Source organism: Camponotus vicinus, unplaced genomic scaffold (genome assembly GCF_025532165.1).
Source record: "Camponotus vicinus isolate PSW18456_S1 unplaced genomic scaffold, iyCamVici1.0 SCAF_9, whole genome shotgun sequence".
Taxonomy (NCBI): Eukaryota; Metazoa; Arthropoda; class Insecta; order Hymenoptera; family Formicidae; genus Camponotus; species Camponotus vicinus.
In genome coordinates this window covers 9,457,203-9,480,784 of record NW_028141981.1, presented here as the reverse complement: position 1 = coordinate 9,480,784, position 23,582 = coordinate 9,457,203, and the positions used below count along the sequence as shown (strand labels likewise).

At 43.0% G+C, this 23,582-nt stretch overlaps 2 protein-coding genes and 1 long non-coding RNA gene across 30 annotated transcripts in view; 2 read left to right on the top strand and 1 right to left on the bottom strand.

The window, feature by feature from the left end:
• Positions 1 to 14,093, top strand: part of Para (sodium voltage-gated channel paralytic) — a 46,987-nt gene extending 32,894 nt beyond the window's left edge. For 24 of the 25 annotated variants that reach the window (XM_083107812.1, XM_083107804.1, XM_083107815.1 and 21 more), the window contains 6 exons: positions 844 to 966; positions 1,164 to 1,358; positions 1,435 to 1,680; positions 1,951 to 2,221; positions 3,694 to 3,998; positions 4,197 to 14,093. In XM_083107812.1, coding sequence (XP_082963938.1) covers positions 844 to 966; positions 1,164 to 1,358; positions 1,435 to 1,680; positions 1,951 to 2,221; positions 3,694 to 3,998; positions 4,197 to 4,982 — 1,926 coding nt within the window. In that variant the 3' untranslated portion in view covers positions 4,983 to 14,093. Of the gene's footprint in view, positions 1 to 843; positions 967 to 1,163; positions 1,359 to 1,434; positions 1,681 to 1,950; positions 3,999 to 4,196 lie in introns of those variants that run through there. The other variant, XM_083107807.1, reaches the window with a different exon arrangement.
• On the bottom strand, positions 575 to 21,794 carry LOC145976591 (uncharacterized). Its single transcript, XR_014440281.1, has 3 exons — positions 21,378 to 21,794; positions 704 to 949; positions 575 to 620 (listed from the first exon to the last, which is right to left on the bottom strand). It is a non-coding gene; the product is annotated as an uncharacterized LOC145976591 (long non-coding RNA).
• Positions 14,865 to 23,582, top strand: part of LOC145976588 (fatty acid CoA ligase Acsl3-like) — a 31,173-nt gene continuing 22,455 nt past the window's right edge. The window contains exons 1-3 of one of the 4 annotated variants that reach the window (XM_083107818.1): positions 14,865 to 15,502; positions 15,957 to 16,125; positions 16,205 to 19,680. In XM_083107818.1, the coding sequence (XP_082963944.1) occupies positions 15,400 to 15,502; positions 15,957 to 16,125; positions 16,205 to 19,680 (3,748 nt within the window). In that variant the 5' untranslated portion in view covers positions 14,865 to 15,399. Of the gene's footprint in view, positions 15,503 to 15,956; positions 16,126 to 16,204; positions 19,681 to 21,760; positions 21,966 to 23,582 lie in introns of those variants that run through there. The other 3 variants (XM_083107823.1, XM_083107820.1, XM_083107819.1) reach the window with 3 other exon arrangements.

Below are 23,582 nucleotides of genomic sequence, written 5' to 3'. Positions count from 1 at the left end.
CGTTCACACTAATTTAATTAAAAAATAATTATATATTAGTTTTAATCATTTTGACTTAAATTGCATACACACACTATTAAGAAAGAAATAAAATAAAAATACGCGCAAATACTTGAGTCAATATTTATGATTCGTAATGATTCGTATATACATATAATTAAAATGAACAAATTATTTAACAATAAATTTTATTTTTATCAAAATAAGAAAGAATGATTTCTTGGTGTGTATGCAAATTGAAGAATATTTCAATCGCAAAGTATTTCAATTCTCTACATGACTTTTCACTTGGTTTACTCTGCTTATTCATATATTGTGTCATATATTTGAAAATCAATTAAGAAGATTTACTCAGAAATGTTTGCAAAGTCGAAATATCACGCACAAAAGTTACTGCACACAGAGAAATGCAATATATATAAATAAACATTAGATTAATTTTTTTATTATTATATTTATGTATTAATATTAAGTTATAGATATTTTTTATATGAAAGGTAATTTTCTCATAAATAAATTACGTTGTATATATTTTTTAATAGAAATTTTTATTATTTCTTATAATTTTTATATTTCCCACTTTTCTGTAAAAAAACTCCAGATTCATTCCAAAATAAAACCTGTATAAGAGAATTTTCTTTATTTAAAAATTATCTATTTTCTCTCTAAGAATTCTATTTCTTATAAAATAAATTTTGTATACTTTTAATCTCTTTTATTAAAATACGAGCACACTACGTGCATAGCGCGTATAACAGTCACATAGTCGAGCATAGATGCTGAAATGTTTAATTTAATCAACGTGTGATGTCGTTGAGTTTAATCAAACTTCGTCTCTCATAGGTAGTCGTTAATGCCTTGGTCCAAGCCATTCCATCTATCTTCAACGTGTTGCTGGTATGCCTTATTTTCTGGCTTATATTCGCAATCATGGGAGTGCAGCTGTTTGCTGGAAAATATTACAAGGTACATACATTTTATATTACACAGATATAAAAAATCAATCTTCAAGATTATCGATACTCGTTATAGTTTAAACGATTCGTGCAATTTATTTACGCGAGTACTTTCAGAATTTCCTTTCGAAAAATTGTGAAACTATCGGAAAAATGAGCGGAAAATATGGTACGTTATAAAATTGAATTTTGATTGTTATGTCGCAGTGTGTCGACGTGAACAAGACGACACTCAGCTACGAGATAATACCGGATCGGAACGCCTGCTTCGCTGAGAATTACACGTGGGAGAATTCGCCAATGAATTTCGATCACGTCGGGAAAGCATACCTGTGCCTATTCCAAGTGGCGACTTTTAAAGGGTGGATCCAAATCATGAATGACGCGATCGATTCTAGGGAGGCGAGTATAGTCTCGTAATAGCTTCTTTTTCCTTATCGTTGTTTATCACATGTTCTAATGCGCTCTTAATTTGCAGGTCGGCAAGCAGCCGATTCGTGAAACGAACATTTACATGTATCTCTACTTCGTGTTTTTCATTATATTTGGATCGTTTTTTACCCTCAATCTATTCATTGGTGTGATCATCGACAACTTTAACGAGCAAAAGAAGAAGGCTGGCGGCTCCCTCGAGATGTTCATGACGGAAGATCAGAAGAAATATTACAACGCCATGAAAAAAATGGGCAATAAGAAGCCTCTGAAAGCTATTCCTCGACCGAGGGTAAGTTATACAAATAATATACACATATATATGTTATATTATGCATACACATCACACAGGTCAATAAATTTGAACGCAAATTTCGCGTGATATTATTTGAAAACTTGAAAACATTGCGACTTTTTTGACATTTTTGTATTAAAAGATTTTCGACTTTAATTAATCTTCAGAATATGCTATTTAAAAAAAATATTTTTTTATTTATTTACAACGCTTATATTAACGTATTGAGTAATTATTAATATAAAATATTTCTTTCGGCTTTTACAGTGGCGACCGCAAGGGATAGTGTTTGAAATAGTGACGGACAAAAAGTTCGATATGATAATCATGCTGTTCATCGGGCTGAACATGCTCACGATGACGTTGGACCATTATCAACAAAGCGAAACGTTCAGCAATGTTTTGGACTATCTCAACATGATATTCATTGTGATATTCACCAGCGAGTGTCTCATGAAGATCTTCGCTCTGCGCTACCACTACTTCAAGGAGCCGTGGAACCTCTTTGATTTTGTTGTTGTTATATTGTCAATATTAGGTAATGTAACGTAATGGTTGCTTCAGTCGTATGACCCGAGCGAAACAAAAACGAAATATGCAAAAAGAAATGGCCTGTTAGCTTCCCTTCTTCTCGATTCACGAAGAAATCATAATCTAATTTATTTCTCTCTTCCGCCTTTTAGTATACATACTCGTAGTGTAGTATTCTATCTCACGTGCGAGAACAGATCTCGGCATGCCATGCTATTTCTTCTTTTTTTAAATGCACGCACAAGAATCTCTCTTCTCGATCAAGCTAACAGGCCCGACGTTTCGCTCGTGTCTCAACGACTGGTTGATATCATTACGTTACGTAGCCTTACATTGATGTTGAATTTACCTTACCCATCCCAAGTATCTTACTCCACGACCCTCGTATCCTACCAAGTGCCATGATTGATGTCCCGTTCGAATTGTTCGAAGCTCAGCGTTACTTCGTGTCGCGTCTCGAATGAATTTACGATAAAAATATGCGATTCTTTGAAATCGACGATTGTGTGCGTGGAATTAATCATTCCGTTATTGAATTGATTAAAGTTACGCAATCTACGATTCTGCGATTTCTATGAATTTTACAAAATATAATATCTCTTGAGAGTTATTAAAGAGTAAGAAAAAAATTTATTATCTGTAAATAAACGTTCTCTAAGAGAGCTGCCGCGATGTAACGCTTTGCACGAGCGATTCGGCGCGTTAATTGATATTGCAACAATGTCGTAAATCGAAGTATCGGGTAAGATCGGGTCTGTATAAAGTAGGTCCTAGAATCTAATTTATTGCTCTCACTTAGTTTTTGACTATAGATCGATTATGTCTCTATTTTCGAATGTGATATAGCATAGCGAAAATAATTTTTCATCTATTCAAAATTATCTTTTATAAGGCACTGCATAATTTCGAATTTAATCTACGATATAGTTTCCATATATTCAATTAGTTTTGATATGCGCTTTTTATGATTTCACTTTTATGGTGACACTACGAACGTGAATTTTAAAAGCATCCGAGTCCCCTTAGGACGCGCATGAAGTTTTGTGACGAAAACTTTTCGATTTTGTACACCTATAATGCACATATTTTCTTAGAGCGAGAAACGTAATGTCTAATATAAATGTTTATCTCGCGTTTATGCGTATTTTTTTATCGGAAAGAAACATACGATCTTAATTTCTTCGTTTTTACTCACGTATAGTTTGATTTTGTTGATTACAGTTTGAAAGAATAATTTTTATAGAAACATTTGACGTTTTAAAGCTTCTCTAAATCGCGCACCTTACTCTCCTAGTTACACGATAATTAGATACTCCCAACGCATGCAAACCCATTGAACCTATTGAACCTGTTGACGATGCACGAGAGTTTCATGAATCGTATGAATGAATTTTATGATTTATGCACCTATTTCCTTAATATTAATTCAAGTAGAACACAAGTCTGAGATTCGCTAAAGTGTGGATTCTTTTCTAACAGGTCTGGTGCTCAGCGACATTATTGAAAAATATTTCGTATCGCCGACTTTGCTTCGTGTAGTGAGAGTGGCGAAGGTCGGTCGTGTGCTTCGACTCGTGAAAGGTGCCAAGGGTATCCGAACTCTTCTCTTCGCCCTGGCGATGTCGTTGCCGGCCCTCTTTAATATTTGCCTACTGCTATTTTTGGTGATGTTTATCTTCGCGATATTCGGGATGTCTTTCTTCATGCACGTCAAAGACAAGAGCGGACTCGATGACGTGTATAATTTCAAGACGTTTGGACAGTCCATGATACTGCTATTTCAGGTGACTTTGCAACAGATATAAATTCATGTATATTTTTTAAATTTTATTAGCTATTATTTTAGCTAATATTATTTTACACACATGTGTGTAAATATATCTCTAAAAATGATATAAGAGAAGACTCTCATTTCTCTCAAGTGCTGTTGAAAAATTACATGTTGGACACATGGTAAGTTATACGATGTTTCGAATTGGCAGATGTCGACATCGGCCGGTTGGGACGGTGTTCTCGATGGTATAATAAACGAGGAGGACTGCCAGGAGCCAAACAACGAGATCGGCTATCCAGGCAACTGCGGCTCCTCGACGATCGGGATCGCTTATCTACTCTCGTATCTCGTCATCAGCTTCCTGATCGTTATCAACATGTACATCGCCGTGATTCTCGAGAATTACTCGCAGGCCACCGAAGACGTGCAGGAGGGCCTGACGGACGACGATTACGACATGTACTACGAGATTTGGCAACAGTTCGATCCGGACGGCACGCAGTACATCAGATACGACCAGCTGTCGGAATTTCTTGATGTATTGGAGCCCCCGTTGCAGATACATAAGCCCAATAAATACAAGATCGTGTCGATGGATATCCCCATATGTAAGGGTGACCTTATGTTTTGCGTGGATATCCTCGACGCCCTCACCAAGGACTTTTTCGCACGGAAGGGCAATCCAATCGAAGACACGGGCGATATAGGCGAAGTCCAGGCGCGGCCCGACGAGGTCGGCTACGAGCCGGTCTCGTCCACCCTGTGGCGGCAACGCGAGGAGTATTGCGCCCGCCTCATACAGAACGCCTGGCGGAAGCACAAGCAGCAGCGGCTTGGCGGGCCGAGCGAGGAGAGCGACGATCCGGACACGGATCTGTGCGCACGGCAGACCAAGGTGCTGGTCGAGAGCGACGGTTACGTCACGAAGAACGGCCATCGCGTTGTCATAGACAGCCGATCGCCGAGTGTCACTTCGAAAACCGCGGACGTCTGATCGCCATCGTCGTCGTCGCCGCCGTCGCAGCTGCCGCAGCAGCCACCGCCGCCGTCCGCGCGCCGAAAATCGCTCTACCGCAGCAGCCGCAGTCGCAGCAGCAGCAACAGCAGCAGCAGTTGCAGCAGCAGCAGCAGCAGCAGCAGCAACATCGTCGACGACGATGATCACGCATCATCAGCCGCTCGCACTGCTCGTGCGAAGTAGTGGCCGGGCGGGCACCTCGCGTGCGCTCTCCATCGACAGCCTTATAGTTGTATAAATAACAATTCCTCCAACGAGTTGCCTTTAATCGACTTTAAACGAGCCACGACCGTTGGGAGAGAGAGAGAGAGAGAGAGAGAGAGAAGGAAAGAGAAAGAGAAGAAAGACACGTCGCTGGTTAGACGAGCGTCCGTATGAAGTACACGAGGAGACTGCGACTGCGTCTAGATGACCGGTTTGAAAGTGCGCTGCTCTCGTCGATCGCCGATTTTGTTGCGTGTACACGCGACTAACCGAAGATCGGTTTTACTTGGCCATGGCGTCCGGATCGCGGAAGATGTCGCGAAAAACGCGACACGGCTTCAAGATGCACGAGGAGAAGCAAGAGGACAGACTACGAAGACGCGAGGAGAAATACGAGGAGGGAAGGCCGGAACGTCGCAACGTCCTCCCCGAGTCGACTTCCCCATATTGAGTCTCGTGGGACGTGACATCGCGACGCGGAGAGAAAAAGAGAGAGGCCATCTTGCTTTTTCTCGTAAGCCTCGCCTCTCTATTGCTCTCGTCGTTCGATTAAAGAGTATTCGCGCGGATCGCGTTAGCCGCGCGCGTCAGCGACGACGGCCGCGCATCGAGGCGACGCGCGACCTCTTGTCTACACCATCTTGTACACATTAGCTCAATCTCGCGAATCTCTATATCCGCCGTTTGGATTTTTTACACCGTTTTACAGCAGTAAACCCGCCTACTCGCCCCCGCGCGACGCCGCGACGCCTCAGGCGCCGCCGTCGAGCCCCGTTGCGGCGATATTCGCTTTAAAGAACGATATTGTATAAATCGCAGTTATGCTAGAGGAACGAAGGAAAAGAATGTTGATGATGATGATGATGATGACGATGACGATGATGACGACGACGACGATTATGATGATGATGATGATGATGATGATGTTAACGATGTCGTGATATCGATGATACCGACTCGTACGATCATCACTTTCGATTAACGACGATTAGAGGACGAGCGAAAGAAAATTTCGCAGGCGAAAGGGGACTCATTCGTGAAATGAAACGTGCGCGTAGTAGTGTTATACATTCGCTCGGCTTGCAATCTCTCGCGGAAAACGGTGCGCGAAAAACGCTTGATCGCGCCGCTTGGTTCCACAACCCCCCTCTCCCGCCCCTTTTTCTCACGGATTTCTCTCCGCGACCTCGTCCGTCGGTCCCGAAGGGGAGCCGCGCGTGTCACATCGAGGATACACATCGTTCCACCGCCACGCGAATCAATTAAATCGCGGATCGCGAATATAACACTCCCCCCCCCGCCCTCTTCCCCTCCTCCGACGCTCACATGTGGGTCTCGGAGATTGTCTCCCTCCCCCTTTCCTCTCCTCTCTCCGCAAAGCATCTCCGCGTTTCGGGGTCGATGTCGACGACGTGTCCGCGTCTCTTTTTGCCCGCGTTTTGGCGCTTTTTTCCGGTCTCGGGTCTATCTCGCGCGCGAAACCTTTTGCGTCCCTGACGGTGGGGATCCGCTTGAATCGACATTCCTTTTTTCTCTTTTCGGATTCCTCTCACGGACTTATACATACATATATATATATATATATAAATATATATACCTATTTCTCTCTACTCCCATTTGCCTGTCTGTGCCTCCGCTCTTTCGCCGCCCTTCCCTTTCGACACTTTCGCGTCGCGATCCTCAATCGCACGACGCTAAACGCGTCGAAGCAATCGCGTCGAGGAAAAGTGCATATTATTGGCTTTTTAAAAGAGAAAAAAAATAAAATAATAAATAGTAATAAGAAAGAGAGAGAGAGAGAGAGAGAAAGGCCGCCGCGCGAAAAGAGAGAGACGTATACCTTTAACGCATCCGATGATCGACAAACGGCCGAAGGGGTTGGAGAGAGGGGGGAGGGGGGGGGCGCGATTCCGCAGTCTCATCATCTCTCAGCTAGATATTTACACATTTGCAAAACTTACACGCAGTCTTACACGACGTAGTATAAACGCGCTTCGGAATAAATAAAATTAATTCTACATTCTAGTGTATCGTTATTCGAATAATCGCAATCGATCGCCGTGCGCGCGCGCGCGCGCGCGTAAACCCGTCTCGCGTCGCACAACCCGCAAACGCTGAAGAGATTTTACATAGGGTTGTTGTAATTATATTATTATTATTATTATTATTATTATTATTATTATTATTATTATTATTATTATTATTATTATAATTATAATTATTATTATTATTGTAATTATTATTGTATCGATGGTGCACACAACACGGAGCACACGCGAAATTTGTTCGTCCGATTCGAACTCTCTCTAGCGTGGTTAATGAAATAAGTAACAAGGAGATACTGCTGATGTAAAATATAGTTTTACCGCTCCGAAATATATATATTGTTCTTTCAGTAGCGAGAGTGTTTCACTTTGGGAGCTTTCGAGTCGCGTATCTTCAAAAGCCTGAGTGAGAATGCGCGGGGAAAATATCGAGGAAGGGGGAAAAAGAGAGAGGAAGAAGAGAAGCGGAAGACCTCCGTGTAGAAAGAGCCTTTTGTATACACGAAACGAATTGGATCGCACAAGTATTTCTCGCTATAATCGGATGATAATGAAAACCCTACGTTGTGCCTTTTGAATAACAGCAATCTTAAGCAAGCGAAAGAAAAGAGAGGAAAAAAAAGAAACAAACTTCGGTTTCCCGATAATTAAATAACGTTAATATCGTCGGAGGCGTCTCGCGCACACAACCAAAAGTTGAAGCTGCTGCTTTTGTGTTCCCTATAGTTGACGAAAGCGAAACCATGTATCCTCTTCGCTCTCTGTTTCTCAGCACCCGAGTTATCTTTGGTAACGCAGTCGGCGTCCCGGCCGGCCGATTAATCAATGCGGAATCTATAGACGGGTTTACGCACACACACACAGGGACTTCGCGCGGAATCGCGTCCGTCAAAGTTGCCAATCGACCTCGATCGATGTTGGATCACGATGGAAAGAGGCGCGTATATTTTACTCGGGGAGGTCCAGTTATTTCAATTAAATAGGGCAGCTCCCGTCGAACCACCTGTCCGGCCTCTCTGTCTCGGGCATTTCGGGATCGACTCTTAATTCGTGGCCATTCATGCGCACACCCAGACAGAAACACGCTTTGTACTCTTTCCATCGTGGTCGCGTTACTTGCAGTTATCGTCGCGATTCCGTCACGAAGTATAAGTACCAATCTCATTTCGCCTTCGCGCAACAACCTACACACAGATCACCAGAGCAACTTTGAACGTGTGTTTCAACAATTCACACACACAGAGAGTATCATGGTATAAAGCGTGACGACGATGACGACGACCGATGACTTTGCAACTGTCATAAGAATACATGTACGTCTGTATACATGTATAGACAGATGTTGCACGCGTGTGTGCAGGATGAGACAAACAGAGCGTCAGCGTGTGTTTCCTCTCCTCTGACATTTTATTAGTCGTTCGGATAAAAAACCCTGCCGTTCGAAAAATTTGTCTTGGCGAACGTTGCATTTTTGTTCGAACGCCTATTCTTTCCCCTAAAATGTCGATCGGAGGACAGCTCGAGGAGCGCGTCTCGCCTCGCACGCACACGAGCGCAACGACTCGTCGAGTTGACGAAGAGCGTTATCGCGGTCACGCGGCGTGTGAGCTTAAGTAGGCGGCGAGATATAAGAAAAACAAGGAGAGAAATAATAAATGCATGTGTGCGTGTGCGTGTGTGTTGATGCGGATTGTGCGATCGTTATTTTTCTACGTCTACATCCGCGTAGGGTCGGTAGGGCGGAGGAAAGGGACGTGCGGGGAGACAGACGCGGATCGCGAGGGACAACGACGTGGAAGCGGTGGGCCGTTGTTGTCAGCGCTCTAGACAGGAAGTCGACGGGTGCGGGTGGGGGCGACGGGGGTCGAAATTCGGGCAGAGAGGGAGAACGCGTTCTCGCTGGCCGAGAACGTGTGAGAGCGCCTCGTAAAGATCAAGGACCGCGACAGACGTAACAAAGGCCGTGTTTGGCGCATATGTTGCTTGTCCCGATGCAATTGAATATGATTGATGGATTTACGAGCACTCGGGGATAGATAAAGGATTTACGTATCAAGTGTCATCGTGACGCATAGGTCTAGATCTTTCACGCCACGTCTAATAATTGAGCTACGGTATGAGAGACTAGATGAGAAGAATATATATGATACGGAAGTATGTATTACACACGTGCATTTTTGATTTATCAAATTAGATATTTCATTTTTCCTAAATGGCACGCGCGTGATTGTATAAATTCTAGGCGCACATTCAAAACTTTTCACTTGTGCTGTTCTCTCTTGGTCGATCACATTCGATTGCCGTTCAATCGATTGTTTCAGTCAATGATGACAATGACGAGACTAATAATGACAATGATAACGTTCACAACTAGACATAAAAGAGCAGATGTCGTTGTAGATGAATAATGATATGAAACATTTCGAAAATAGCCTGGCAAATAAATAATTGTCACTTTACAAAAACACAAATCGTAAATAAATAATTGTCACTTTACAAAAACACAAAACGTAAATAAGATCTATCGATGGGAAATTATTGTACAAATAATTCATACTAACGGCGAATTATTGCCCTATGAACAAAGCTTTGTCCGATATTAATCGTGTGTTTTGATCGTAGCTTTTCTACATTTATTTGCAATGCACGAATTTCAAATCGCGGATTGTCCGACATTTTTACATTGGCCATTTAAAAATTCTAAATCTAAGCTCGCTTAAAATGTATACTGCTAAGATTAAAAGATAAATGTGTGAAAATTATATTCTAAAGGAAACATATAATATTCGAAGAAATTTATCTCTATACGAAAGTAAAACGTAACGTAAACGATAAGAAGAACGCATGTTCCTAATTTTGAAATATATTTAGCGCTTCAAAATTTCATGTCGCTTTTTTCAGACACACGAGGCTGAAAGTATTTTTTACAAGGCACAATAAAAATAATTCTTCGCGACGGCGATGTATATGATTCAGGAGCATTAATAATGCCGTCCGCACTCACGAGGAGAGACTATGTCTTTTTTTTTCTCGCGATTCAAGAGGGATTCTCGTCGTAACATGGGAACGTAGGTTGAACACTAGACTATTAATCGTGTAAACCGAATAGAAAAATGCGTTTCTGAAAAAATTCAGAGGAAAATCTAATCAGGATGGCACTAATCGCTTCCGAAAACGCAGCTGCGTCTCGTTCGCTCGAGAAGAGTCGTCGCTCTCTATGACATTTCGCGCATATATTATCGGTCTTCTCTCCCCCTCCCCCCCTTCGGCGTTTTTCCGAACCGATCGATCGCGTCTCGCGCCATCGACGTTGTCCCTCGGAATCGCGGCGTCTTGAAAGCTCGATGGACGACGACAACAATGACGACAATTATGACGACGACGATGACGATGACAAATCGAAGATTGAAACTTGCTCCAATAAATATCGAAGAGTACGTATCGAGAAATATATCCGAAAAGGTCCGTCCGGCTCACTCTGTCCCGTACCCCCGAGACTCCCTCCCCGCCCTGTCATCGGTTTGGCCTCCTCTCCCGTGTTGTAATACGTGCAAATAATTCGATATAATATAATCAAATCGCTCTTGTACTCTCTCACGATAATAAATATTTTCGACATTACATTCGCGAGTACATTCGGCTATGTAGACAACCGTGTATGTATATGTATAAGTCGATACGGAAACGATGAATGGGTGACGCGAAACTTTACGGCCTGTCGCGTACAAATATTTTTACATCGAACCGACAAACACTGGTTAACGTGAATCAACGTTGCGTAATAACGTAAATTCAATTCTCTTCTCGTAGAGACTATCTTCTCGGTAGAGACGTAAAGAGAACAGGAAAAGAGCAGATGATCTAAATGTCACTTAACTTTATCGTTTATAGGACATAAACGCATCCGCCGATGGGACGTTTAAGCTCCTGTCTCGCGAAGCTTATTCCGATTGTGAGCGCTTAATTGGCTAGAGCACTCGTGTCTAACGTGCTCGTGTTCCGATGTAGATTTGTATGCACAGGACAGGCTTAAATTTTATTGCGATGGACAGTCCAACGAATGCGGCCGCAATCTTCGGAAACGCCTCCTCGACGATTTGCATCGTTCTTCCCCGGTTGGAGGCGCGCGATGAAGAGACGAGCGGCTGAAGGCGAGCATGCATGGCTTGCATGGTTTTTCGCTTTTCACGATTTCGTCTCGAACGAGTCACGCAAAGTGAAAGAAAGAAGGCGATTCACGCGATGAAGAGAGTAGAGGCATTCTCTATTTCTGTACTTTGGATAGTCTGCGATAGGTCGACGTAAACGAGATGAATCAACGAAATGTCAAACAACTTGTCGGACAACATCCTGAATAGTTTTTAGAATGTGTCGGAAATGTTTTCGTTTTACGTGGAACACTCGAATTGGCATGATTATTGTGACTTGTAAATGGAGCTTGCGATAAAAAATAATTATAATTTTTAAATCAGAGAGATCTCATCGGAGCGTTCGTTGCTGACGATAGAATTATATAAAAAAAAATCGGTTACGCAACGTATTCACTTTGAGAGACTCGCCTTGAGATAATCTTGAAATGCGGACCATCCGCTTTAAAAGTAGGCTGAAGTAGTGTCTCGGCAAATGCGTCGATTCGTCGAAGGATGGAATGTTATAACGCGCGCCGCGCGTTTATTCGCGACTTCCCCAATAATTCGATCGCAACGTCTTCTCATCGACGTTGAGATTAACATTCCGTCCGTGACATCGAATCGAAGAGGACTGCGAGGGGACCATATATCTTAAGATGAGAAATTGTCCGTCGAAAAAGATTGCGAATGTCAATAAAATACGCGAATGCTGTGTCGAAAGGCGTGCAAATATTTTTCAGAATTTTTAAAAATGTCTCGCGCTTCAATAAATAATTAAATCAATAATTAAACAACTATATAATATACATTATATCACATATATCCACATTACTGGCGATTTAATAATCATCTTCTTCGTTTTATCGTCACTAAGAGAGCAAGAGGGATAGGGAATAAAAATAGTTTCTTGTTAATCTCCACTCTATCTTAATGAACTCATTTTTTTGGCTTAAAAAGGCAGTCCTTTCGCCGTCCTCCCGCATTTCTATCTCCGAAATGTATATTACACGAGAGTTGCTCGAGGAGCGAGGGAGAGGGTTGCATGAGAGCTGCTCGGTGATATCGCGGAAGGGAAGTTTCACGTGGGAAAAAAACGCTGTTTGATCGATACGTTGACGAGGGCGATAATGACAAGGACGACAAGGACGACGACGACAATGACGACAACAACGACTACGACGACGAGGAACAAGACAATGTCGCTAGGGGGAGGGGGGTGGAAGAGCGTGCGTGGTGTGCTTCGTTGAGTTTTGTTAATTTTTTTCAAAGTGTACATTAAAAAAATACCAGCTTTTACGCGACGACGGCTGTAAGATATAACAAAAAAAAAATAGGGCTTTCCTTCGTTAAGCGAGGTAAGACGAGGTTTAACGTACTTTCTCCGAGGACGATACTGCCGTTACGTATTGTATAAAAGAAAACTAAGTTAACTAATCGTAAATGCACGAAAAAATTTTCTTAAACGGATAGCAACAAACAAAAAGGGCTTTGTAGTGTCTCGATACTCTCGAATCATTAATCCTACGTCGTGAGATAATAAATAATGATATTAATGAAATAAAAAAAAAATAAATAAATAAATAAATAAATATGAAACAAAAATCCTAGAGCTGGGCTAAAGCATATTGTAAAGTGTCAAGCTACGGAGCCTGTCGGCCAGTATAAATGAACAAGCAACTGCCATGGGTCATCAAGCTATAGGTAGAAACGTGCTAAGAATCCAATTTTAACAAGCTAGCTGTCGAAACATTAAAAAAAAACGCGCGAAGGATCGTCCATTTAAAAAAAAAAGAGAAAAATCTGCGTACGTATGCATGTGTGTACGAGTGTGTGTGAGGGTGCGTGTGTGCATGTGTGCGTGCTCGCGCGTGTTGGTGCGGACACGCGGACCGGATGACGCGCGCGTGTCCATGCGTAACGCACACGTGGACAGGCGCGCGTGCGCGCGCGCGCAAGACGAGGCACGCGAGGAAAATGCGAGAACACAGAGAAGCTCCTCCGTTAAGAATATGACATTCATTACTACTTAACAGGATAAAAATAACAAGAGAAAAAAATATGGGTTATTTGCACAATATTATAAATAATTACTATATTTACTACGATTATTAAATTAAAGAGCAAATAATAAGAGGATAAAAAAAAAACTGTTGTTAAATAATTAATACACAAAAAGAGAGGGGGATGAGCGGAAATAAAGAGTAATAATTATAAAACGATTTAAGCTAACGATCGATATTGGGTCAAAATGGAAAGCGACAAAGATGATGGAGAGAGGATGCGATGAAGGGGGGGATAAGAAGAGAGAGAGGAGGAAGAAAAAGGAGGAGGATACGATTCGTTTGTTATCGATTAGTTAACGATCCTTACACATTATATTATTGTAATTATATAAAGTAAACGATTATTATCATAATAGTTACAATTAACAACAAGTTGTTACCGCTTTGTTATACATAATATAATTAATAATAAGATTAAAGAGAAAAAAAGTAAGAGCGAATGCATCGTTGATTCGTCCTTTACTTATGTAGATACTAAAAATACGATCGACTCTATTGTTTTCAATGTCTTCACCGTATCTCTTCGTTTGCTACCCGATTTCATTTCGTTGTCGAAGATTCGGTATTGTCGGCTTACCTCGCCCGGCCACAATATACACACGTTTTACAGAGATATTTTCAATAAACGAAAAAGCTTAACACTCACACAGCAGTTGTACTTTTTGTTCTCAATCTTGTTCACCGTCCCTGAGAGATTTCTCTCATTATCGGTTTTCAATGAACGTGATGATGACAATATTTGTGTCTGTGCTATAAATATATCTTATCATCTAAAGAACTTTAATTCATTGTTTTAGATAATTTTAATCTCCAAAGAAAAATAAGATAAAAAATAAGTTATTGAAAAATAAGATATTTGATTGATGATATGTATATAAGCTTGTGCAAACTAGCGTACGATATTGGAAACATAAAATCTTTTAAAATATACTCGATTTTACAGCAACAAGTTTTGCAGTTGGATAAAATGTTTAATTACAAATATAAAAGATATGCAAGTCGCGTTACTTTTAAAAATGAATTATTCATAAAATTATGAAAATTGAATTATACAATTAAAAAAAGTATACATTTTAAACTTAATTTTCTTAGATGCTTTACTTGCGATTGATTATTCCGTGTAACACTTAAATATCTCGTATAAAATTCTACTCGATCGGATAAAAATAATGACAGATCTCGAGCGCGAAGGTCGCGTTCGGAGGAACCACGTAAGAAGAGGAGAAGAGCTCCGGAATTTTCGCGTTCGAAAAAAAGCGAAAAAGAAAAAGAAAGAAAATTCCGCTCTTATTTCGTCCGCCTGTTTACCTGGACTTCACCTGGGGTACAATCTATTCTTGCTACGGTGTCTACGGTGGAGGGGATGGGCACACGTGACGCTACCGGATCAGATCAACGCAGTCCACGCAGTGCGTTAGTCACGTAAAGCGCGCGGCAGCGCGTGGGTGCTCGCGCGAGGGCTTGACGCATGGGATCGCGAGGAGAACAGAGCATGGGTGGGGTCCGGAGAACGAATCGCTGCCTCGCTACGTCTCGCGAGTCCACCAGCGACCGTCCGGAGCGTCGTGACTTTTACGCACGGTGGCGCGTACGCGACGTAGCAATGGCCGTCTTGTCGTCTCGCGCCCAGAGGATGGCTGTTTCGAGGTCACTCGGGCCTCCTTCCCGCCGCTTTCGGCGCTGAGAGAGCTGGCGAATCAGTGAAACTGGAGCAGCGAGAGACGTCGCGCGTAACCAGTGGACGAGCTATCGCGCGCGACAATCGAGCTGTCAAGACCGTCCGAGAGAGAGGGAGGGAGGGAGAGGGACGGAGAGAGAGAGGGACGAGAAGACGAGGAGCTAGGAGCTGCTGCGCGATTGCGTCGCTATCGTGTTTATCGGCAGGCTGGACGACGTATACTGACCTCACTTATTGTGCTGCGCTCGCAGCTGCAACGTCGCCGAGTCTCCGATGATTGTGTATCCGATATCTGCGCTGACTCATCATTCGCGACTTGGACCGGACGGAGGAGAGAAATCGCGGATTTCGACATCGGAGGTTAGCGCCCAGCAAGGTATGGCCGTGTATTTTTAATCGGGACTAACGTAGAGCGAACTTTATCGAGGGCCTCTGACGTTTTCTAAGAATGTCGTCGAGTGAGTATGTTTACGAACGGACGTTCAACTGGGAAAAGAATGTATGAGAAAACGGTAATATCGAGGGAAAGAAACCGTGGTTATTAATATTCAACGAATGTGCATGTACTTTGAATATATGAGAATATTTAATATATAATTTATCGCTCTTGAATTTTATGTATGTTTAATATATAAATTTTTGTACATTCTTTATTTCTATATCCTTTTTGCATAAATAATTTTGCGGTCTTTTTATGATTTATTTTTTAGTAAATATTACAAGTTGATTTTTGAAATCAATATACGTAGTATTTCTCTGTTTTGGAAATGATAGAATCATATTTTTTCTATTTCACTGTAACGCATTATTATATATTCTAATTCTTGCAGGTATTTTAAATTTAAAGAGCCTTGCTGGTATTCATAATGGAGAAAAAGAGGTTGCGCAAGAAAGATATATTGAGAATGGATGGTCTTCTGCCTCCAACAAGACGCTTGCCAGTTTGCGATGCAGTATCTGGTGCATCGGACAAAAAGAAGGAGAAGAAATGGTCGATAGGTGGTATCCTGCGTCGAATATCCTCAATAAGGGATTACGATAGTTCCTCTAATGATGAAGAAATTGTATATTGTAACAGAACACCGAAAAAGCTCACCAAGCTCAACAGACAACTTGATGGTGTTGTTCTTCATTCGATGGAGGATAATTTAAAACAGAAGATGACAGTTGAAAGTAACGTCCGTCCCTCAACAGATTCACATCGGGATTCGTTGCATTCCCGTAGTAGCGACGGTTCGTTGGACGGTTTAGGAAAAAAGACTCGAAAGAACAAACTGAAAGCTCGAGCGATAGCAAAAAGGGATTATCTGTGCGTCGAGAGCAGTTCCGACGAGGATTGTCGGAGATCCAACAATTCGTTGAACAGGATTCACGACGCAGACGGCGCGCAAAATGGCCAGAGAAGCAATATGTGCAATAGAAAGACGCGTGCTGCTCGAACGGAGCGTTATATCAAGCGCTTATCTCGGGACGAAGGTAACGGTACTTGTGATAGCTTAAGCGATTCATACAACAAGAAGTGTTCCTTGGAACGTACTGAAGATAAGCAGCGCGCTCTTTACGCAGACGTAAACGGATTGTGTCGCCCACCTGCACATCCGCGTCGATTCGGTGCGTTTCCAAATTCGAGTCGGGCGTTACCGGTCCAGAGATCCTCCGTGGAGACTTTTCGGGATCCGCAGCACGCAGGTTTGCCGAACCCGAATGAAGCTTTCAACGATTACAGAAGATATTCTACCGGACAATATGTCACAGACTTGAATCAGAATAACGCTTACGGAAAGATTTCGCGGCATATCAGCGGAGACGCGGACAATCGAGCTGGAAACTTCTTTACATATCCCACGAAGAACGCGTGCCATTATTCGGAATCGTTCGATTATGTTATCGACCATCGATCGATGGATCCGGACAGCCAACCGCCTGTGCCACCGCCAAGAGATCCCCGATACCGCGTATTCAATTATGGATACAGTTCCTATCCGATGAACAGACATCAGCATGTGCCAAATTCCTTTAAGCAAGAGGATCGCAAGACTAATATCGTGAGAGACATAGCGAGACCTAACTGGAGAAACTTGGGAAACTATGGATCAAACAACGAGCTCGCTTGGCGCGATAAAGTGGAGGTGGAAAACTCGCCAAATCCTAAAGCAGAGTTTCGAAATTCGCTGGAGTGCATAAATAATAAATATAACTGCAGTCGTCACCGCGCGAATGAGTCGACTTACGAGGAAAGCGAAGCGATAAGATGTCGACGCAGAAACACTCGCAATGATCAACTCAATTGCATCGACGCAAATTACGGCGCGTACAAGGCCAAGAATAAATCAGCGAACATCTGCGAATCGAATAAATACGAGACGATTTCATCGCACGCGTCTGTTGCATCGTCCGATTGGTCGTCTGGAAGATCTCCTTGTAACGTCGATAATCATGCTGAAAACAACCAAATAAAAGACAATATAAGAACGACACCGACCGAGGAAGACCTGGAGAATAGACGAAGAAGCTCGAGGAATCTCGAGGAAGCTCTATCCGAGCTGGAAGCGATATACAACAGCCTTCGTCTCGGCGACGAAGACCTGCTGGATCGCGCGGAACGTCGAAGTATGGAAGAGTTCAGTCTCAAGCAAGCTAAAAACGAGTTGGACGCGGGGATCGTGATTACTCCGGACTCGCCGGACAGAACGAAGGATGACATGGCCTATCGAAGGATGCATCCCAAGGAGAGGCCCACGTCACTGTCAGACATCGCGGGACAATCGACTTTGTCCAACATCAGCTACCTCATCGCCTCGCCCGTTCTTTCGCGACGAGATTCGGCGAACGATCTCGCGCGTCTACCGTCGACCTATCCGTCCCGTCGAGACGAACCGGATGTGATGCGTGACGACGTGGTCTTCCGCAGCATAAATCACGCCAACAACACTCTTAGAATAATCGATCCGCAACCGCCGTTCGGTATACCGCTCGGACCGGTTGCAACAGCGACCGAGAGCGATTACTTGCACACGACACCGACGAAACCGGAACAACCACGCTCGCCATACATACCGCAATGCGAGCCCGATGTGGTCACGGATGACTTGGCTTACAGAGCCCTCAGGAAAGACGCTGGCGCGACGCGGAACGTCGTTGGGGAGAACAGAATCGACGTCTCGAGGGAGCAGCCGCGAGCTGGCCTAAAGAAGAAACGCGCTGTCAGGTCCTTGTCGGCCAATCTCTACGGATTGATCAACCAGGATCGAATTCACTTGCGACGCGAACCCAGTCTCGACACCATCAAGGACGAAATACAGAATGTTGCAGCGAACAACTTGGCCTCGATGACCGAGCGACCGGAATATCTCAGACGCGTTGTAAGCGATGGCGAGCTATCCGATATCGACGCAGCGCATAGGCGAAGGGAACCAGCAGCGATTACAGGCGAGACCGACATTAACGGTAATCATCCGGCGGCGAATGCGTACCGGAAGAAGCTATGTATCTCACCGCAGCCAAGTCCCAAGAAGGAGAAGGAGCCAAATATCGCAAAGCTGTCAGATGCCATGCTGTCTTCGACGAGCGTCTTGGACGATAAATTTTGGCACGAGTACTTAGGCTCGGATTCTAACGTCTCGATGCCCGAGAGTAGTCGCAACACGGAAACGGTCTTCACCACATATAGCCGCCTCTGCCAAGATCTGGTCAACTTGATAAAAAGCGACGATGGCGACTCGACGCCACTGATCGAGTCGTCGAACGATTCTGCCGTCATGCCAACCGATAAGCCGAACGACTTTGACGTCAAACTCGGGGTCGACGAACCTTCAATGAGCGTTCCTATACGTTCTCTAAGTAGTCATTGCCCAGAACGCAATGCGCGTGCCAACGACGAGCAGAGCCCGACCGCATTCTCGGTTGCGAATTCCTCGAGGCCCGCGTCGGAAACTACGCCAGCAGCCAGCAACCTTGATTTCTATCTTTGCGCGGTGGACGAGAATGTTAGGCTAATTGCGGCGGAGGCTTTCGACAGTTCGACCGACCGCCTACGCGACAGTCGTCTGTCCGCTCGCAAGAATTCCTGGACGTCACGCAGCTCCGAGGTCGAGAACCAAAGCGCTAGCACGCGCAGCTCTACCCTATACAGCCAGGACGATCAAGGAAGCGACGATCGGATCGTCGGATCCTCGAGACTCGAGGATGCACCTACTCGGGTACCTTCGAAACGCAATTCATCGACCAGCAACGACGGGGACCAAGACGGTTCTAGCCACTTGGAGAGCGTTTCCACTGCCGACGCGGAGTTCTCCAAGGCCGTTCGCGACCTGGAACTAGCCGCGGCCAGTCTGTGCGAGCATGAACGGGAGATCGAGGATCTGGGGAGGACGGGACGCGGGAAGAAGACCGACGACGACGTCGCCGCGTCCATCACGGACGAGGACGCTCCGATGCGTAAGATTAATCTGATCGCCGATGCCCTGAGGCAGGAGCGGGAACGCGATCAGGAGGAGATCACCGTGGTACCGCCTAGCGGAATCGAGACGACGCGTAGCGATGCTCGAGACGAAGGTGAGCGCACATGGTGCGAGCTTGACGGCGCGTTTCCCGATGCCACGTGTGTTGTCTCCCGTGTCACTAACATCATAACCGTCACGGTAACGACGTGCTCCATGTTCCTGCTCGCTTGTCTCCTCGCATTGCTTTTAGCGATCGTAGCGGCACTGTCAAGGCGCAATCAGTCTCTGTGAGTCATGCGTGTGTGTGTGATCTGTGACGCGCTGGACATGGAGCGTCATCGACTGTAATGTATATCATAACGTGTACTATAATCCTGTGTTTATCTGCAAATGTCCTTACTAATGTCGCAGGTCTCCGGACGCCCGCAATGATCCTCGATCGCATTGAAACGTGCTCGCTCAAGCTGACGGTCGACGATGCTAGTGCGACACGAGACGGGGCAGATTGATATTTTTTTTTTTTTGTAATGAGAAAAGAGAAAGAAAAGAGAGAAAGAGCGAGAGATGCAGTTTGTCTCTGCGGGCTGTTTGAGGCACATCGACTTGTTGTTATTGCTCTTGTTATTGTTGTTGGTTTTAATAAAGTTTAAACGTTAATATCACGTGCCAGAGTAAACTTACTGTGCGCAAGTACAAACATCCCTGCTTTGCAAACATCGATGCATTCGTTTATTTTGAGTAAGTTTTTTTCTCGAGTGATAAAACTTGAGTGATAAGATAAAATTTTTTTTGTATACAATTGCTCTCGTTATTTGATGTAAGTAAATATATTTTCTGTATACATATAAAATGTATAAAAGTTACTAGTAAGATTGAATTATGAAATCGCGTCATTTTCTTTTTATTTTATAAATTATATCGTAGACCTCTCTCTCTTTCCTGATGCTATTACTAAGACACAATATTTATTGTACGATACTTATTAAACAATTAATATAAAAAAGAATTTTTTTTTCACAATCCGAATGCATTTTATCTTTTTATAATTATAGTACGCGAAAATATTTTTAATAATTTATAGAATTTTCATAAATATGTGGGCATCGAATTTTAATTCATTTTTAATTGACATTTAATCTCTCCTACAAGTATGTATAAATTATCTAAGAACTATAAATTATCTAAGACATACTCTCTCTCTTCGCTTCTTCGAATGCATTTTCTCTTTTTGTGATTATATAGTACGCGAAAGTATTTATAAAATTTTTATTTTAAATTTAATTTCAATTTAATTTATAAAATTGTCATAAATATGTGTGTATGCTGGATTTTAATTAATATTTAATTAACATTTAATTCCCTATAAATATCTATAAACAATTTAAAAAAAACACGAAAGTATTTTTAATTTATTAAATTTTCGTAAATGTGTGTGTTGAATTTTAATTAATATTTAATTAACATTTGATCGCTTACAGATATCTACAAACAATATCTAAAATCAAAATTCAATATTAATTGTCTAAAAAAAACATTTTTTCATTCGAATGCATTTTATCCTTTTACGATTGTATAGTACGCAAAAGTATTTTTAATTTACAAAATTTTCAAAGTATAATGTGTAAATATGTGTGTGCTAGATTTCAATTAATTTTCAATTAACATCTAATCCTATACAAGTACACAGCACGCAATATTTATATAATAATAATAATAATAATAATTAATAATGCAAATAATGAAAGACAGACGAGATCGATGCATGATAAATTATCGCCGTCGATAAATTTACTCCGTATCAAGGCTCACCTGATAACAGCCATTCAAACGCGAGAGCGCTGATCGTTATCGGGGCCAAGGTGAAATGTTTTGGTCCTCATCGATTTTTTCAATCATCCAATTCGCACGCATTCGCACCAATTTCCCGCTACTTAACATCGAGTCGACGAAGAGATCGCGAATTAAACCCCGACAAACAAAAAAAAATATACATATACATATTTATTACGACGCGTCGTCGGCGACGAGGTGCCGGATCGGCGTAAAGTTGGCCGCAACGCATTACATACGTCGACTTTCGAGTTATCGATCGCGCGGGTCGCCGCGTGACGTCACCGAGGATCACGCCACATCCCCGCCCGTCGCGACTCGCCGTCCGATTGGTCCACGCGCGGGCCGGCCGTCTATATTGGTCTACATCGAGATCCGCGCACCGGCTGCTCCGAGAGAGCCGAGAGAGAGCCCGTATATACGCTCGAGTGTACAACGCAACGTGACACAAGCGGGTTCTGGTCCGACGACGTACATACGTGGGCGCGCGATACGCTGCATGCACGACGCGGCCAGTCGAAAGCGAGACGGTTTTGCGGACGTAACGCCGTGCTTTAAACAAACAAGGTACGTAAGAAGATCAACTCCCCTTCCTCGCCCCCTCCTCGCCCCCGTTTCGAAAGTTGAACAACAATCGCGCGCGGACCGAGGCCCGAGATTTCGTCGATGTCGTCGTTTTCTCGACGTCGAATGAGCGGGCTCGTGCGTTTGACGTGACTCGATTTCACGTGTGCCCTTCGTGGGTTGTACACCGAGATATTATAAGGATCTCTGCGCTTTCCAAAGGTAAGAGCAGAGATTTCAGTGATAGAATTGTATTTATATCGATGCGCGTAAGAGATATCGCGTGTGGAATTTGCGTGAAAAAAAATGGTATATATCGCGTGTGTAAGAATACACAGATTATTGGGGGTAATGTATATAGTACTCTTTCTTGAAGCTCGTGATGGTTAGTGTGCGTATAAAAAGTGGATTATCGATAAGCGACGCGTAATCACGCATAAATATTCCCGCTTCTCTCGAGTATCGTTTTTTTTCTCCCGAAAGATTTTTCCGAATCGCCCGCGTATGTACAGTATTTTCGGAACATGCCTATGGGCGCCGCTTAACTAGCACGTGTGCAGCTTTCTAAGCGACCGTATGATCGTGCTTTGCGGCCCGCAAAGTGATCGAGCGATGCAACGAGAGGAGGAAAATTGCTATATTTGTCGCTGACTGATAATGCATTGATGCTGACGCAAGTAGAAATCTCAAAGTTATGCGATAGCGCGTTCATTGTTGATGTATATCTCGTTTCTTCCATAGAATCTCTAATTGCTCGTTATATCATATGTCACACCTGGACGAAGAGATTATTGCGAGGAATAAAAATCAATCGATTCGTTTTCTTCCACTCGATTCTTTGCAAGAGAATTATTTAATGGATAGGAATATGTATGCGAAGATAATGTTAATCTCTTATTTTGAATACACGCGATTTTTAAACGTCGCAATTTTTGCAGATTTGCTTGAAAAATATTGTGCGTATTGTTTTAAAAAAATTGCCTGTGATGCAATAAAGAAATATGTTTTTATTCCGCGATTTATACTGTATTTGCATTTGCGTTGTTCGGCGTTTTTCAAAATATCAGGCCAGTTCTTTGCAGGCGCGAGGCGCGTGATATCATTGTTGTGTTTCGCGTTGAGTGTGCTTTCAATGTTTACGTCCGTGTGTATTAACACCACAGACTTCTATATAATATACTAAACTGCGAGCTCCTTATATACTAAGGCTCATATTCTGAATCCTCTTTTATCGATAAAAGTGCCTCTAAAAGTGGCTTATAAGCCTTCTAATTGGCTATAAGTCACTTTTAGAGGCACTTTTATCGATAAAAGAGGATTCAGAATATGGACCTAAATGTACCCAATTTTTATGTACAAAACTAGCGCATGCGTCAAATAAGCTGACATGGAATGTGGTTTTCTGCTAGCATGACGTATTTTATGACGTTATAAGGTTTACTATAGCATCTCGTAGCGCTAAGTGAACCAACCGTAGTGCTGTTACAAATGCTCTGAAGTACTTGTAGCGCTTACTGAACCGCAGCCTGTATATAATATTCTTCATCAGCTTATTTGACGCATGCGCAGTACAGTACTTTTAGTACATACTTTTTCGGGACACGAATATAAGATTAGTAT